General features: G+C 31.7%; 1 protein-coding gene across 1 annotated transcript; it reads right to left on the minus strand.

Annotated features, from left to right (window-relative positions):
• Nucleotides 1-8,727: 8,727 nt before the first annotated feature.
• LOC145559982 (acyl-acyl carrier protein thioesterase TE3, chloroplastic-like) lies at nt 8,728-10,269 on the minus strand. Its single transcript, XM_081621241.1, has 4 exons — nt 10,170-10,269; nt 9,643-9,752; nt 9,088-9,183; nt 8,728-8,988 (listed from the first exon to the last, which is right to left on the minus strand). The coding sequence occupies exons 1-4, from the start codon at nt 10,267-10,269 to the stop codon at nt 8,770-8,772; spliced, it is 525 nt and encodes a 174-aa protein (XP_081477367.1). The 3' UTR covers nt 8,728-8,769.
• Nucleotides 10,270-16,324: the final 6,055 nt, after the last annotated feature.

Here is a 16,324-nt window from a genome sequence, read left to right on the forward strand (position 1 = left end):
GCTTTAACATGATTATGATTGATATTATTATTATTATAATTATTATTCATGATATTGATTATTTATGTTGCTTGATATGCATATTATTTTATATTGTTATTGCTTGATCACCTCTATTGCATGTTAAAGGGAATTGGTATTTGCAACCACGCTTAATAAGATAATTTAATAATCTTGTTAGGTTAATTGTGATTATAAATTCAAGTGATCGCCAATAATAGATTTATTTGTGCATTAAATTCAACCAACATAGATTAAACAGGTTTAGGGTTAATCCTATTGATTGCATGTTAATCAGAAAGCGCACATGAATACGAGCAGAATAAAGTAGAGGCCTATTATTAGGGCAGGTTCAATCTCTTTTAGGTTGGATTTGTACCATCATCCCCGAACCCTTATTTGGTTCATGACCTTATGGAGTTGACGATCTCTTGGATCGTTAAGGGGTGTAACCTTCACCTCGTGAACGGTTTACAAGTTCCTTAAAAACTTGTTGGCGACTCTTTTTCTCTATCTTCTTCCCTTTTGGATGCCACCGTACTTTAGTGTATGATCACAGTGGGGTTCAAGCTAGTGGGATTTTAAAGGCTTGAAACTATTCCCTACAGTAGGACACTCAACTTAGTATGCCTAAAATCTTATATTATGTATATAGTAATGCAAGGGTAACTATGATGTACTAGCTTGTATCCTTAAATCAGGGTACTTATCTATAATATAAGTTAAGTTATTATACGTTCTTTCTGTTCAGTTTTTAATCACAGTTCATTGGCACCCTTTTAAGCACTATAGGTTGTAGCTAATAGTGCAGTTTGCTATTAATCTGATGAAAGGGCAAAACAAATTGCTATCTAATTTATATCTATAAATGTCATTTTCTCTATTAATATCAGTGTGACTATATTCCTGTCTATATGTGCATTCCCTTACTATTTTTCTTTTAAGATAATCAGAATGATCGAACTTACACTTCAGTTTAATCTTGCAGGGTATACAGTTCATGGTACTTTTTGTAACATAGAAACTCTTGGCCTTCACATAAAAATCAATGCAAAGAGAAATATATATCAAATTATGGAACATAGCTGCTAATGCTTATACACTTATGGACTCTGGTAACAACTTCTCACTTGCTATTAGTCAGCTTCAGTATACAAATCCATTTTGTAAGAGCAGCCATCTGCCTATATGTAATTTCAACAGCAGTTTGCTATTTTTCGGATCCATTTTCCCCTCATTAGCAAAAAAGTAAACTTTTATTGCATGTGTGACTAATGAGGCTGTGCATTTTCCTTGTTCGCATATATAGCTATAAGTTCGCTAATGGAATAGACTTTTGATTCGTTTTGTGCAATTTGAATATGTCACTATACAACCATATATTAGTTGCTGAAATTGAACTGGTTAGTTGGTTTGAACAATACTGCTGCATAGTAAGTTAATAAGCAAATGAAAGATTTTAGTACTATCTTTGAATTAGATTTGTTTTCAGATCATAAAATACGTAACCAAGGAACTTACATAGTGCCTGCGCTTATTCTATCTTAGAACAGGAAAAACCTCTACTTATTATACTGAGTCTATTACTCTCAAAACACAACCTAAGAGAAAAAAAGAAAAACACCCAAAAAAAAAAAACAAAAAAAACAAAAGAAGAAAAAAGAACAAACATTCCTAATCAGGTTTAATTTTAGATTGACAAGTGGATCCAAACAGTTAGACTAGGACTAGATTGACATCAAAGATTATTAGGTTCCCTTTTCTGAGCTTAATCAAAGCACCTTCCTCTACCTGAACACTGAAGTAATCAATGAATTTGTTAACCCCGTTCTTAATAGAGCAGGTACTAATTATGTTCCCAATCTTACTAACCTTCAGCTGAGCGCTGAACTTTGTGTTGCCATTCTGGAGAATTACATCTGTAGTGTCAAGGAAATCCTTAAAATGCACCCTAGCAAAATCCAATGGAACGTTCTGCAAGCAGCACAGTAACAAAATAGCACTGTATTAATCCATGCACACACACATAATAGGCATACCAAGAAGTGAATAACATCTTAGAAAACATACTATAACTCCTTGCTGAATATATGCTGCTGAAAATGAAAACAGGAAATAATCTTCTTGACAAGCAGCTGCAAGTTGAGTAAGACAAGCATTGGTCTTAATCATTTTAGATGAAAGTCCTTCAATGGCTGGTTTCCGCCCACGCTTTTTATGAAAACTACTTGAGGTGTCATCATGTCTTTTTTCTATTTTCTTTGCTTCCCTATCAGTCTGAATTCGGATACTAAATGAGTTGTCCCCTAAATAGGTAAATAGTAGGACATCACCTACATCTAAGCCATTATCTCCAACAAAATCACTCCACCCTGCATCAAGATATATTCCCCAATCAGTACCGCATTCTTCATGCACTAGAGTTACTAACCAAGATCCGTGCCCATCACACACAAATAGTTCGATATTTAAAAAACCATCCTCTAGCACGTCTTTGAAACCATCAGGGATACGCTGCACATAAAGCAGTATTTATAAATTAGCAAGACTATGCAAGGTAATACATAGACTCGGCAATTGTTAGGACAAGGACAAAAATAAAGGCATCCATAGACAAACAACAAAATACAGTTTAGATGCAATTGCAATAACAATAAAGCCACTAATAATATACTTGTATACCAGCTTCTTATGATGATCATCATCACTCCCATATCGTACTGTAAATACTATTGGAAATTCATCCATTGAATTCCTAAGCTAGACCCCTATTCTCTAATGAACATACACTCCAAATTATGAAATGAAGAAACAACACCAAAAAAAAAAGGCAAATACAAACCGTGGTGTGCTTACTGACCTATAGAAAGTGTTTCTATTTATAGATAGAATTAAGAGTGTGTAACTATTAGACTACTTAACATATTAATACAAGAAATTTAAGGCAGTACTACTGTAATTTATTTTGGCAAAAAAAACCGAAGTATAAGATTCCATATCTCTATGTTTTTTACAGCTTCTTAGATTCCTTTATATTTTTCAACAGGCTAATAATTGGACATTAGAAAACTCCCAAATTGTTATTATAAGTTGATAGCCTTATGCAATATATAACCTTGTGCAATATATCGAATTTTTATGATTTAATCAGTGACACGAAACATTTTTACAAAAAACAAATAATAACAAATTATATGGAATTCTATAAAGAATGCTAATTAACAGCATACTACAATAAATATACAACCACGCAAAACACAAATTATATAATCAAATTCAACGATTCATTATACCAAAAGCAAGAGCTTAATTTCAGATAATTACAACCTACTATCATCCTTTACTAATTAAACTGATTATGAACTTCCCAAAAGCTAACTACGTATCTACATCTAACAATTCAACAAGGATACCTAAACAATGAAAATCATGAAAATACATCAGCATAATCTGATATCAAAAACTAACATCCCAAAAAACAGTCCTACCAAGCCTTCACTTCATACCTTAGCATTAGTGCAATTAAACCCCAAAAAAACACTTAACCATGAACAGTATACAATCAATCAGCAATCTTCATACGAAACATTGAAGAATCTTCACTTGTCTCTGGATTTCCTTCTTCATTGTTCCCAAAAGAAGAGTCTGCACCAATGCTGTCATCATCATCCTCTTTATAGCTATCACCACTTGATTCCATTTCTTCATCTAAATTAGCAACACCTTCTTTCTGAGATTCAGTTCTTGAATTAGAATTCAGATCACTTTCAGTACTTTCATCAGTCTCTTCGTCTTCCTCACTATCATCTTCTTCTTCAACGTCCTCTTTTTTCCCCTCTGCACCAACACCCTCCTTGCCTTTTTTGTCCACTTCATTATTGTCTGAATCAATAATAATAACAGGCCATTCCCCACAGCCATTTTTCTCAACGCCTCGTCTTTTCTTATTACTGGTTTCCCCTCTTTCTTTCTTGTTCTCGACCTTGGAATTTCCTTGTTCAAGCAGTTCTAGATGACGGTCCATCTTCATCTTCATTTCAATGGTATACAAACGAAAACTTGCAACATTTTCTTTTTTAGATTTCCGGTCATTAGGCCTCCAACTTGGTGGTGAGAAAACCTTGCCGGAAGTTGCAGTGCTGTCAGTGCTACCCATCACCACGAAATTGGAATTACGATTTTAGAGAGAAGGGGAAAAAAAGGAGAAGACAGACTGAGCGCAGGAAGCAAAACGCCACAAACCACGCAATATAAGGACATGAATTGACCAATCAATGTAACCATGACAGATTCTTCAAATAGTAATAACTATGAATGTATGACTTCAGCACTAAAGCCGTTCAAATCCTTACATATTCTATTGTTGTACTTGCATTTTATAACAACACAAAAATAGAAAGTTCCTTTTCGTACATATGATTATATGCACAATGTTCATACACACGTGCGTCAACCGCTTCTACTATCTTTAAATTTACATTCCGATTGGTCACGGCACATAGCGTTTTTTTGACCAATTTCCTAGACATACTCGATTTTATTACTACTATTAACAAACAAGATATTTATTAACTCGTATTTTAACAACACCACGAATATCACAGCAACCAAAACACTCAACAAATATTGCTTATCTTGCCGTCGAGGGGCCCAACCAAAACACTCAACGAATATTGCTTATCGTGCCGTCGGGGGCACGCGCAACGCGCGTGCTCCAACGTCTAGTATATCATAAAAGTTACTTTAAACTGAAGCAACACCAAAACTGGGGCCCGATTGATTTTACCATGTTTTAAAAAACATTAAAAAAATAAATAAATAAATAGATTACACGTACGTCATGTCATAAATTGGGTCGTATATAATTATCGGAACAAATTGTACTGCGGCTAGATTAATGTATTTGCTTCCATAAACTTTAAGACAAAATTAGAATATGCATCAGGAGTCGTGATGCTCATCATACATGCACCTTAGCTTGTTTAATTGGTTATTGTTTATTATAAAAATTAAAAAGAATTGCACTTATTATTTGTAGATTCATCACCTATCGATAAATCTACTAGACTACTATTGTTAAATTAAATTAAATTAAATATGTACACTCAAAAGATGACATATGTCATCCCTAGATAAACCAAAAAAAAAAAAAAAAAAAAAAAAAAAAAGCTAATTTTTTTATGATTTGTTGTCTATGTATTTTGTTTTTGTTTACAAAATCTAAATTGTATCATAATTTACCATTTTTATTACTTAATCTAATGATAAAATAATATCTTTTTGTTTTAATTAATACATACATAAAAAAGAGTTCTAACTTCATCAGCTAACAACAAAGAAACTAGTCTATAAATAAACTAAAGGAACAACCGCTGACATCATATTGTCCACGTGGCATCTTTATAAGAAAAATTTTCCCGCCTAAATAAATATCTGACGTCATTAGAGCAACTCCAACAGCAAGCTAATTGCCAAATTAGTTTGCCATGCCACATAGAATTGCAAAGCTATTCTTCATTCTAGCTAATTTATGCCACAATGGTTAAGCTAATTAGCATTTAGATTTTTCACTTTTATTTTTTAAATAATTAGTATTTTATTAGAGACAATGAATTTTTAAGCTAATTAGCTTAGCTAAGCTAATTTGCTTGGCATTAGCTTGGCCAAGCTAATTATTAAACTATCCTCCAATGGTTTGGCTATTAGCTTGAAAATTATTAAAATTGCAAGCTAGTCCCTAAAAGCAACCATTGGAGTTGCTCTTATATTTTCTTTGGTTTCAAATTTCAAATTTTAAATTTAATTTCTCCTCCTCTCAATTTATCTATGCTCTTTAATTAATTTATTTTTCTTCTATCACCAACTATTGGTATTTAATACATCTTTCCATTATGTTTCATCGAACAAAATACTTTGATGTATATATTTTTTCTATTTTTCTGTATATATTACAAGTTAAAAATTATTTTTTATCTGCTTAATTAAAATTGTATATTAAAAATCTAACTTTTATGTATATGATTAAATTTTCATATTCGGTTTGTTTTTCTTCAAAATTAATTTTATAAAATTAGCATTTACAACTAAAGGTTATGTCTCAATAATTTTTCTGATACGTAAGAATACATCTAACTTTTATGTATATGATTAAATTTTCATATTCGGTTTGTTTTTCTTCAAAATTAATTTTATAAAATTAGCATTTACAACTAATGGTTATGTCTCAATAATTTTTCTGATACGTAAGAATACATAAAATATGTACTCTATATTTCAAAGAAATCTGTGTATCGCACGGGATTAATCTAGTTTTTATTAATATAATACACATCTAATTAAACAATGAAAACACTTTTAAAAAATAAGAACTTGTAAAATTTTTAATGAAAAATAGAAGTATAAATTAATTAAATTTATAACTTAAAGGTTATATATATTAAAACCTTAGGAGTACTATCTTATTTTGTGGTACGTACGTAGTACAATATTAATTTAATACATCTTTGATATCATTTATTATTCATGAATATTGAAATATATGACGAAATCATGAGTCAATTGATATTATAAATATTTTATTATAATATTCTTTCTATTAGTTATATATATGAAAGAAAATATCAATTGTAGCCGTGCAGTGCATTGCACAAGACCTTAAGTAGTATTCCCTAAACTATTGAGCTACGATGATATTATCATAATATAATATCACAATAATATCTTTAATCTCATATGATATTATTCTCGTAATATCATATCAATATACACATTTTTATCTCAATACCCTCCCTCAAGTCGAAAGTGTAGGTATCTAACGTCCGACTTGGACAATAAAATAAAATCTTCTCATGTCATCATCAAGTTGCATTATGTAATCATCAAACGATCCACCGAAAATCACAAAAATAAACCTCTTGAACTTGATCAGCATGCCACGTTATTCCTCTTCATTAAAATCATCATATTCCTCTATGATCAACAACATAATCACTTGAAAAATTGATCTTAGAAAAATAAAAAAATTAATTTGTGAACTCTCCCAAAAAATTTCACAATCTCATACTCAAAAGTTGTGAACTCTCATGCACAATATCTCACGCAAGCCAATTGACTCACGCTGTTTAAAAAAATGTATTGTGAACTCTCACAATAATTCTATATTGGACGCAAATAATGAATAATGCGTGCAATTGATCACTCTTCTTACACGAATTCTCGTGAATACGTACAATTAATTGATCACTCCTCTTACACAAATTCTCGTGTTTGAGATATTTTCTTCCTTGATGAGAACATCATTCTTTTTGAACCCACCAATCAATACAACAAAAACGTCTTTCTTTTTTAACTCATGTGTTTAAGGTTTTTCTCCTCTCACACGATCTGCCATGCATGTGTTTAAGGTTTTTCTCATTCTCTCACACGAACTCTCATTATCATTCCAGGATTTCCCTAAGCTCTTGATACCATGTTAAATCAATCACGAAAATATGTTTATGTATTTCTCTATTGCATTTTCCCATTCATAATAATTGATCACATTACAATATTTATAGACAATCAAAATACCTAACTCTAATTAATATTCTATATATCATAATATCTTAAAATTATTACAATATCTCACAATCTTTTCACATTTTCTCTATGATATTATCAAAATATAATATCACAATAATATCTTTAATCTCATATGCATAATATCATATCAATATACACATTCTTATGTCAATAGTATTAGATTATTGGTGGAGGTCAATTGAATTGGTAAGAGTCCATATGAATAGTAAGGAGCAAATTTGATTCTAGGGTAGTGATGATTTGTCACACCACCATATAAATAAGATAAGTTTGTTTATTGAGCTACTCCTAAATATCTAAAGTTGAAATTTAGATTTAAATTTAGGACATTTTGTGAGAAACTACCTTTTAAAGCAATTTTTTTGTGAGAAACTACCTTATAAAAAAAATGTTGTAATAATCTACCTTATAAAAGCTAAATGTTGTAAGATACTACCCCTTGGTCGGAAAGTGAGAGTTGACTAATTTTTTTCGACGTTGACCAAGTCATGTGCCGGTCACATGACATTTAATTTATCTTGGGTATTATATGGCTAGGCTCAGGGAAAATTAGGGGAAAATAGGGAAAGATGAATTAAATGTCACGTGACCGGCACATGACTAGGTCAACGCCGGAAAAATTAAGTCAACTCTCACTTTCCGACCAAGGGTAATATCTTACAACATTTAGCTTTTATAAGGTAGTTTTTTACAACTTTTTTTTATAAGGTAGTTTCTCGCATAAAAAATGCTTTAAAAGGTAGTTTCTCACAAAATGTGCTTAAATTTATTATTTGCACTCCTAGAAATATGAAATAAATAAAAAATTATATTAAAATTTATTAGACATAGTTCCAACACTCTATGAATACTATTTCAAGTGATTATATCTAATTGAATTATGGCTTGATCTTAGAGACCCTATTTAGAATATCAATTTTTCTTAATCTACCGTTTTGTTAATTAAAGACATTATTGATTAAAGTTTCGTGCTAATTAATGTATGTGCTTGTTAAACTAAGACATTTATCTTGGAACAAATGGAGTAACAATTATTCATTTATATAACATACCCTGACCACACATAATTCACAAGCACACATCCTAACAAAAGACATTCTAAATTGCGGAACTACAGACCTTCTATAATACACAAATTGTCCAACATACATGAACAACATGATTAACATTTATTGCTCCTAATCCTAATCATGCTCTAAAAGACCCTGCTGTTGCTTCACAAACATTTGGAATGGTCATCAACCCGTTCAACGGCGAGGGAGTAGACATAGCATGATCAATAAGCGTTGTGCCCGCTTCCTGATGCATCATAAGCTGTCGTAACTTGGATTTCACCTCTGCAGGCATACGAACAGGACGGTGATTTTTGCCAAGAAGAACAACAACTGATTTTGCTTCTAGGATCGGCTGTTATACAAAATGTTTGGGAAGTTGTTAATTAAGTAGCAACCTAAAATAACAATATACTTCTTACAAAGCTAGTAATAGAGCAAGAAGAAATCAAACCTCGTTGTTTGGTAACTTGTAGATGTAATGTTCAAAGAATATGCGAGCAGCAGAGTATTCTGAGACCTTCACCTTTAGAACAAACTTGTCTCCACTCTGCATTACACGAAATAAGCACGCAAGTGCCTCAGTAAGTTATTATTTTAAAATTTCGTCGGGTGGCCAAGGGCAAGTCATAACGAAATATAATCCAAACAAGAATGTAAAAAAGGGACGGAGAGAGTAACAAGTAAATATTATATTAAAAATCATCAAATATGTACAAATGGAGTATCTAGTTTGAAGCATACCCTAAGTTTTGGTTGTCTATCAATGACAACCAATCCCAACATTGACATGATATTTATTCCCTCTATTATTTCAAGTACAACTCTTTCCTCTCAAATGCATATTATTTCAACAAATTCAACTCAAATTAAACTTCTTAAAAATCATGCCGGTCAAACAGTTACACTTAAAACTAACCGAGAGAATACGTTACTTTCCACTCTCAATAATGCAAAATAAACAGCCCAAACTTATTTTAATGAATAAGGTCCAAATGTGCATACGTACCTTAAGAGGTGCGAGGAAAGTGAGAGAAAGTTTTGACAACGCTAAAGCACCACTGTTGCTCTCCACTGTTTTAGCATCCAGTCCAATGCTTTCTAATATCTCATGATGTGCTGTTTATAATTTAATAAACATCAATGGATGTGTCAATTTTCCATAAATAGTCACATTTTAATAATAAATCACTCATTTTCCTTTTCTTTTTTTTTAATAGGATAAATCATTGTAAAGTTGTTCACTTAAAAAAAAAAAAAAAAAAAAAAAAAAAAAAAAAAATTCCTATTTTTTAAATCCCAAAAAGGCAGAACATACATGCAATGTCTCCAATACACCTTAATATGTATTTCTTACTCCCTCTGTCCTATTTTTCTTTATTATATAAGTAATAAATATTAAATATAAACATGTAAATAAGAGACAGATAAAATATACTTTTACCCTAAAAAATGATAAAAGTATTAAATTTAACTACACCGTACCATATAACTAACATAAATGCATGTTTTTGTTCTATAGTAGTATGTACGTACCAAGTTGACAATAACTCGAATAGACCGCATTGTTAACAACACCATATTGATCCAATTCATAGTCCCGTACTTTGAGTTCAATCTCTAGAAACCCACTCATCCTAGGAATAAGAATACACAAAAAATATTGGGTTAGTAAAATGTTATTAAGAGTGTCTAATAGCATGAAATAACCATTATTAATACGTATAAACTATGACTTTCACTAATTTAATTATCTCTTGTTATAAACGAAGTATTTTACAATTATATACAAATTAAGATTAAGGAAAAACCTAAATTATGAATGTAGTGAACAAATATAAGTAATTAGCTAGCTAGTGCGTCTTGTGTGTGGCTGGCCACACCATGTGGCCACTTATTAAAAAACAAAGTAACCCCTGTAACACTGACCCGGTAACCCCTTGTAATACTGACCAAGTAACCTCTATTATATTGACGAAGTGACCCTTGTAAAACCAAACGAGTAACCCTTATAACACTAACAAAGTAACCTCATAATGGATGGCCACACCGTGTGGCCAGCCACATATAAAACTTTGTGTAAAATAGCTAGAAGAAAAGGAATTACTGATTCGGTAAGCATTGTCGAGGGCTAAGTGAGGAACGATGTGGTGGGCAGCATCGGAGGCTAAAATCGGACGATTGGGATAGGGAGAGAGGTTGATTACTAGAAAAAATTGGTTGACGACAACAAAAATTGAAGGAATTAGGTTTTGTATGTGACATTACATGCGTTGGTGTGACAGTGATGAAGCTAGAAAGGGCTTGTAGTGTATTCATTTTTGGTATAAGTATCGTTGTGTGTAGTTAGATAAGATATGATGAGTGAAAGAAAAGAGGATGATGAAGAAATGTTTGCAATAGGTTGTGACATTATATAGTAACGAGCCATAATTAAGAACATTTTAATCATGTGATTAGTAATAATAATAGTCTATTAATAAAGTAAGCAAGTTAAAGAGATTTAAGAGGGAGAAAGTGAGAGGAAGATGAAGATAGTCAAAAGGATGAGAGATCATTGGAGAAAATAAATAAAGTTATCCGAAGTGACGAAGTTTTGGTCACGTTTGGTTACGACTAAAAACATGGCATAAAATATAAGTCAATGGAAAAAACTTTAATTTATTTCCCGCAAAGATTATCAATGTATTTTTTCTTTTTGAGAAAACATTTATTCCTCCCGCTTCAAAATAAATGTCTCACTTGAAATAAGGCAGATTTTAAGAATAATTTTTTTAATAGTAGGATTACTCGTATTATTTTTCCTTCTGTTCCAAAATATATTCCACTTTATTGATTTTTACACTATTTACATACATTACTTTGACTACTTAATAATGTTTGTGCTTTATATGTACATAAGATTATATGTAGTATACGATAATATTTGTACTTGTTTGGTTCTCCTCTAACCCTAGTACTCTTTCATGGAGGTAGAGGAAAACATTAGACCATCAAATGAAGGCTCCACTTCATTCTTCAAGACGGTATTCAAAGGGCCTCTCATGTGAGGGGGAGTGATAGAGTATAAAACATATTCCTGGGCCTTTTCTCCTCTAACCCTAGTACCCTTTCATGGAGGTAGAGGAAAACATTAGACCATCAAATGAAGGCTCCACTTCATTCTTCAAGACGGTATTCAAAGGGCCTCTCATATGAGGGGTAGTGATAGAGTATAAAACATATTCCTGGACCTTAACCATAAGCTTAAGCTGATGGTTAAGGCCCAGGAATATGTTTTATACTCTATCATATGATGTATTATTTTCGCATATTAATAAATTTTAAAGTCTACTATATAATTTTGTTTGTTAATGTTCTGAGTTATCAAATGTCATTTGTTGGTCAATTTAGGACACTTAAAAATAGAGGGACTATTGTGTAAATAAAGTGAGTGATTTAATCATTTTAATAAAAGGACAGTGTGGATAATGAAAAAGAAATATATTAAGTGGATATTATCATAAGAAATTAAAGAAAAAGATGCATGCTCTTAATATGTACGGTGGAATTTGCTATACACAGCTAGGTGCATAGTACATCTAGTTAACTTAACTAATTCAAGGTTACTTTTTATATTTATTTCATGATTAAATGAAAAAACAATAATTAAAATGAGAACATAATACTCATAAGTGTACCGTGTACGGTGTATCCTAATATATATAACAATCTATGCTAAACTAATGAAGTAATTGTTTCAAGTGTTTAAAAACAGTCAACAAGACGAGTACATGATGCTTTTAATTTTGAATGGAAGAGTTAAAAAGCATTACTCAGCGTTAAACCAATTTATATAAAAGGAAATTTCTGGGTTATTTCCGTATATTAATAAAAATAACTTAAGATAGTAAAAGCAAATCAGTTAAGAGCTAAGTGTTCCACGGTGGAAAACTTCATGATTAACTAATGTCCAAACTTCATTTTACTATATCTATTTATTTATACAAGAGAGTATACGTAAGCTGAACACTTAAGCTTCAATTTTGGAGTGGATAACCAATGTGGCTACTTTGGTGGAAGAAATAGTTTATGAAAGCTTAGGCTTTGATTGCTTTATTTGCGTGCAATATAGTAGAGATTAAAAACACGAGTATTTTGTTTTACTCCTTATATTCTGTAGGATATTAAGGAACGTGCATTTTATGTTTTTGAAAGTCATCATCTTGTAGGAAGTAGGGGTGAAACTTCGGTGTTCGGTTTGGATTTTGGGCTAATTCAAATCAAAACCGAATCCAAACCGAACTTAATAAGAAACCAAACCAATCCAATCCAATCCATATTTGTAAAATCTAATTTGAATCCAAACTAAAATCAAATTTTTGAATTTTTTTTAAAAACCACCGAATTATTGATTTTTATTTTTTTTTTGCCTAGATTTATGATAATAATAATAAAAAAAAAATTACAATCAAATTTATACTTTGTAGATCTACAAATTAAAGTAAATAAAAGTAGTAAATTACAATCAAATTTTTACTTTGTAGATTTACAAATTGAAGTAAATAAAAGAAGTAAATTACAATCAAATTTATACTTTGTAGATCTACAGATTAAAGTAAATAAAAGTAGATTACAATGAAGTTTATGGTTTGACGGTATGACAGAAGTGTTCGCGCTCACCTAGACAGAGGTGGTAAGGGAGGTGTTTTCGCGCACAACGGAGGTGGTGAGGGAGGTGTTCAAGCACACCTTGACGGAGGTGGTAAGGTGGTGAGGGAGGTGCCAACGGAGGTGGTGAGAAAAGGGGGAGAATTTAGGAAGGTAGTGAGGAGCCGCAACTCAGAACTCAGAATGAAGAAAAGAGGGAATGGGAAAAAAGGGGGAGAGAATCAAGGTTTACGTTTTTATATAAAGGGGAATTGGGCTGGGATATTGGTCTTTGTATAATTCGGTTCTAAATTTTAGTGTTCGGTTTTTTGAAGCCCCAAACCGAATCCTAACCGAATTATGTCGGTTTTGGATTTTTGGAACCGATCCAAACCAAAAACTGAAAAAAAAAAAACAAATCGAATAGTAGTTGGTTTAATAACAGGGCTAAAAGTCTCATCAAAAATCTATACCTTCCTGTTGACCACTCCCTTGGGCGACGCAAATTTTAAGATGCACCACGGTGCATTACGCCTATACTTTTGAACATTTAGTAAAAAAATATGAACAGTTGCAAATTTTGAACATGTAATAAAAACATCTAAACATCGCAAATTTTGAACAAAATTACTTTAAAAATCTGAAAAATCGCGATGCATCACGCCTATACTTTGAACATTTAGTGAAAAAATCTAAACAATATAATCGCGAACTTTGAACATTTAGTAAAAAAAAAATATGAAGTATAACAAATTTTGAACATTTAGTAAAGGAATCTGAACAATCGCAAATTTTGAATTATTACGAGTCAGACAAATTTTGAAAGAAGCTTGTCTGACTCATAATAATTCAATAGTTTTGTAATATAAACTGAACATTTACTGTGTACAAAATAAATATTTCTATATAAAATATGAACATAAAAATTACATGTTTGTGTTCAGTTTTTGTGACATTTTCATTTTTTTTACTAAATATTCATTTTTTTTAAAATATTCAATTTTTTTTTACTAAATATTCAAAAGTATAGACATGGTGCACCTATTTCTAGGTGGACCATGCATGGTGCATATAATACTAATTGGTAGTTGGGTTGGGTTCGAAAAGAGCTTTCCAACGATATATTATAAGCCCAATTCTGATGAATAATGAGGAAGTTATGGCCAAATTACTATACTAGGTTCGGTTTGATATTTATGTGCGGCCCAATGATCTAGAGGAGGGTCTAATATTGATTTATCATTCCTAATGCAAATAGGATTGATTTTAGTCTTCTAGATTCTTCTAAAAGGTTCTTTTCATTCCTAATTTAATTAGCATTCATAAATTGACTTTGGTTGACTTTTTAGAGCTTTAATCAGAATAAAAGAAGTGTTTTTAAGGAAAATACGATTTTGCCTTCTGTACGGCTAAATTTTATCAAAATTAAGAAAACGCGTGAAGCTGGTTTCTAGCGCCTGACGACAGGATTAGCACCTGTCGCTAATGCTTGGCGTCTGACGCTGGCGCTAATGTCTAGCGTCTGGCGCCAATAGTGTTTTATTCTCTTCGAAACTCTGATTCGTTTTTCTATCCGTCCGGCTGATTTTCTCTATAAACAGCATCCTAAAACCTCCGTTTTCCATCATCAAATCTCATCAAAAATCACCATCTCTCATCAAAAATCTCTTGATTAATCTCTCTCTCTCTTTTCCAAACTAGCCTTTTGCATACAAAATTCCGCATTCACAAGATCTAGAAACATCTAGCCAAGTTCGAAGTTGCCTTCGCCCTAGACGTGAAAGGTTTGATATTTCTGAGGGTTTAGCCCCAAATCTAGTCTAAACTTTCTTAATCTCTATTTCAATTATTTAATTTAATTGTTTGATTATTATTTTCCTTGAAGTTACTAACGTGTGTATTTTGTTATTAGAAAGAGGTATGAGGCATCCAAGTAAGTGTTTTAATTGTTTAATTGATATTATGATATAGAAATCATGTCTAGGTTGTTCTTTTGATTCCTAATATCATGTTAGGATGTTTTTCTTAATTTGATGTTTAGAATGACAACAATAAGTTCCTAGTATCATGTTTAGGGTAGCAAATATAATTTCTAATATCATGCAATTATGACAATTGTGATTCCTGCGATGCTTCCTTCTTTTCCTAATATTCATGATAGTATCATGTTAGGGCTATATATTTAATTTTTGATGTTTAGTGACATGCTAGAGTTTGTTATTAATCTAGCTTGTTAGTATCATGCCTAAGATCTTACTATTATGCTTTAATATGGTTGTGATAATTATGATTATGATTATCATTATTGTTATTTTGATTATTATGTTGCTTGATATTTTTATTGTTATTGCTTGATTACACCTTTTATGCATGTTTAAAGGGAATTTGTTCTTGTAATCACTCTTAATAAGATAATTAATAATCTTGTTTAGGGTTAATTTGATTATAATTCAAGTGATCTCCGATAATAGTTTATTTGTGCATTAATATTCAACCAACATAGATTAAACAGGTTTAGGGTTAATCCTAATGATTGCATGTTAGTCAAAAAACGCACATGAATACGATCAGAATAAAGTAGATGTCTATTATTAGGGCAGGTTCAATCTCTTTTAGGTTGGATTTGTACCTTCATCCCCGAACTACCAGTCATGGTTCCAGACCTATTGGATTTGACGATCTCCTGGATCGTTAAGGGGTGTAACCTTCACCATGTGAACGGTTTACAAGTTCCTAAAACTTGTTAACGACTCTTTTACTCTAGCTTCTTTCCCTTTGGACGCCACCATGCTTAAGTGTATGATTACAGTGGCGTTCAAGTTTGGGGTAAGGCTTAATATATTCCCTACACCTTCTAATGCTCCACTCCCTCCAAACCTTATTGGAGAATCGCAATGCAATGCAACCTTTCTTACCACCATTTCAATTCCTACATTGAACAAGATTTGAGATGTTATATCCAAGATCAGCCTCTCGTTCCGAACGTCCGTCTTGCGGGGGCGTATAAAGGATAAAGATGATTATATCATCATTATCATTATTAGTTATTGTTTAGAATATGT

The sequence above is a fragment of the Chenopodium album genome, chromosome 9 (assembly GCF_948465745.1).
Source record: "Chenopodium album chromosome 9, dcCheAlbu1.1, whole genome shotgun sequence".
NCBI classification, from domain to species: Eukaryota; Viridiplantae; Streptophyta; class Magnoliopsida; order Caryophyllales; family Amaranthaceae; genus Chenopodium; species Chenopodium album.

What these genes read in the sequence shown, in the direction of transcription:
- LOC145559982 (XM_081621241.1), bottom strand. Translation starts at nt 10,269, where the DNA reads ATGAGTGGGTTTCTAGAGATTGAACTCAAAGTACGGGACTATGAATTG. An exon ending in CTTTCCTCGCACCTCTTAAG is followed by an intron (nt 9,184 to 9,642) that starts GTACGTATGCAC and finishes CGTGTAATGCAG; the next exon opens with AGTGGAGACAAGTTTGTTCT. An exon ending in ACAAGTTACCAAACAACGAG is followed by an intron (nt 8,989 to 9,087) that starts GTTTGATTTCTT and finishes TTTGTATAACAG; the next exon opens with CCGATCCTAGAAGCAAAATC.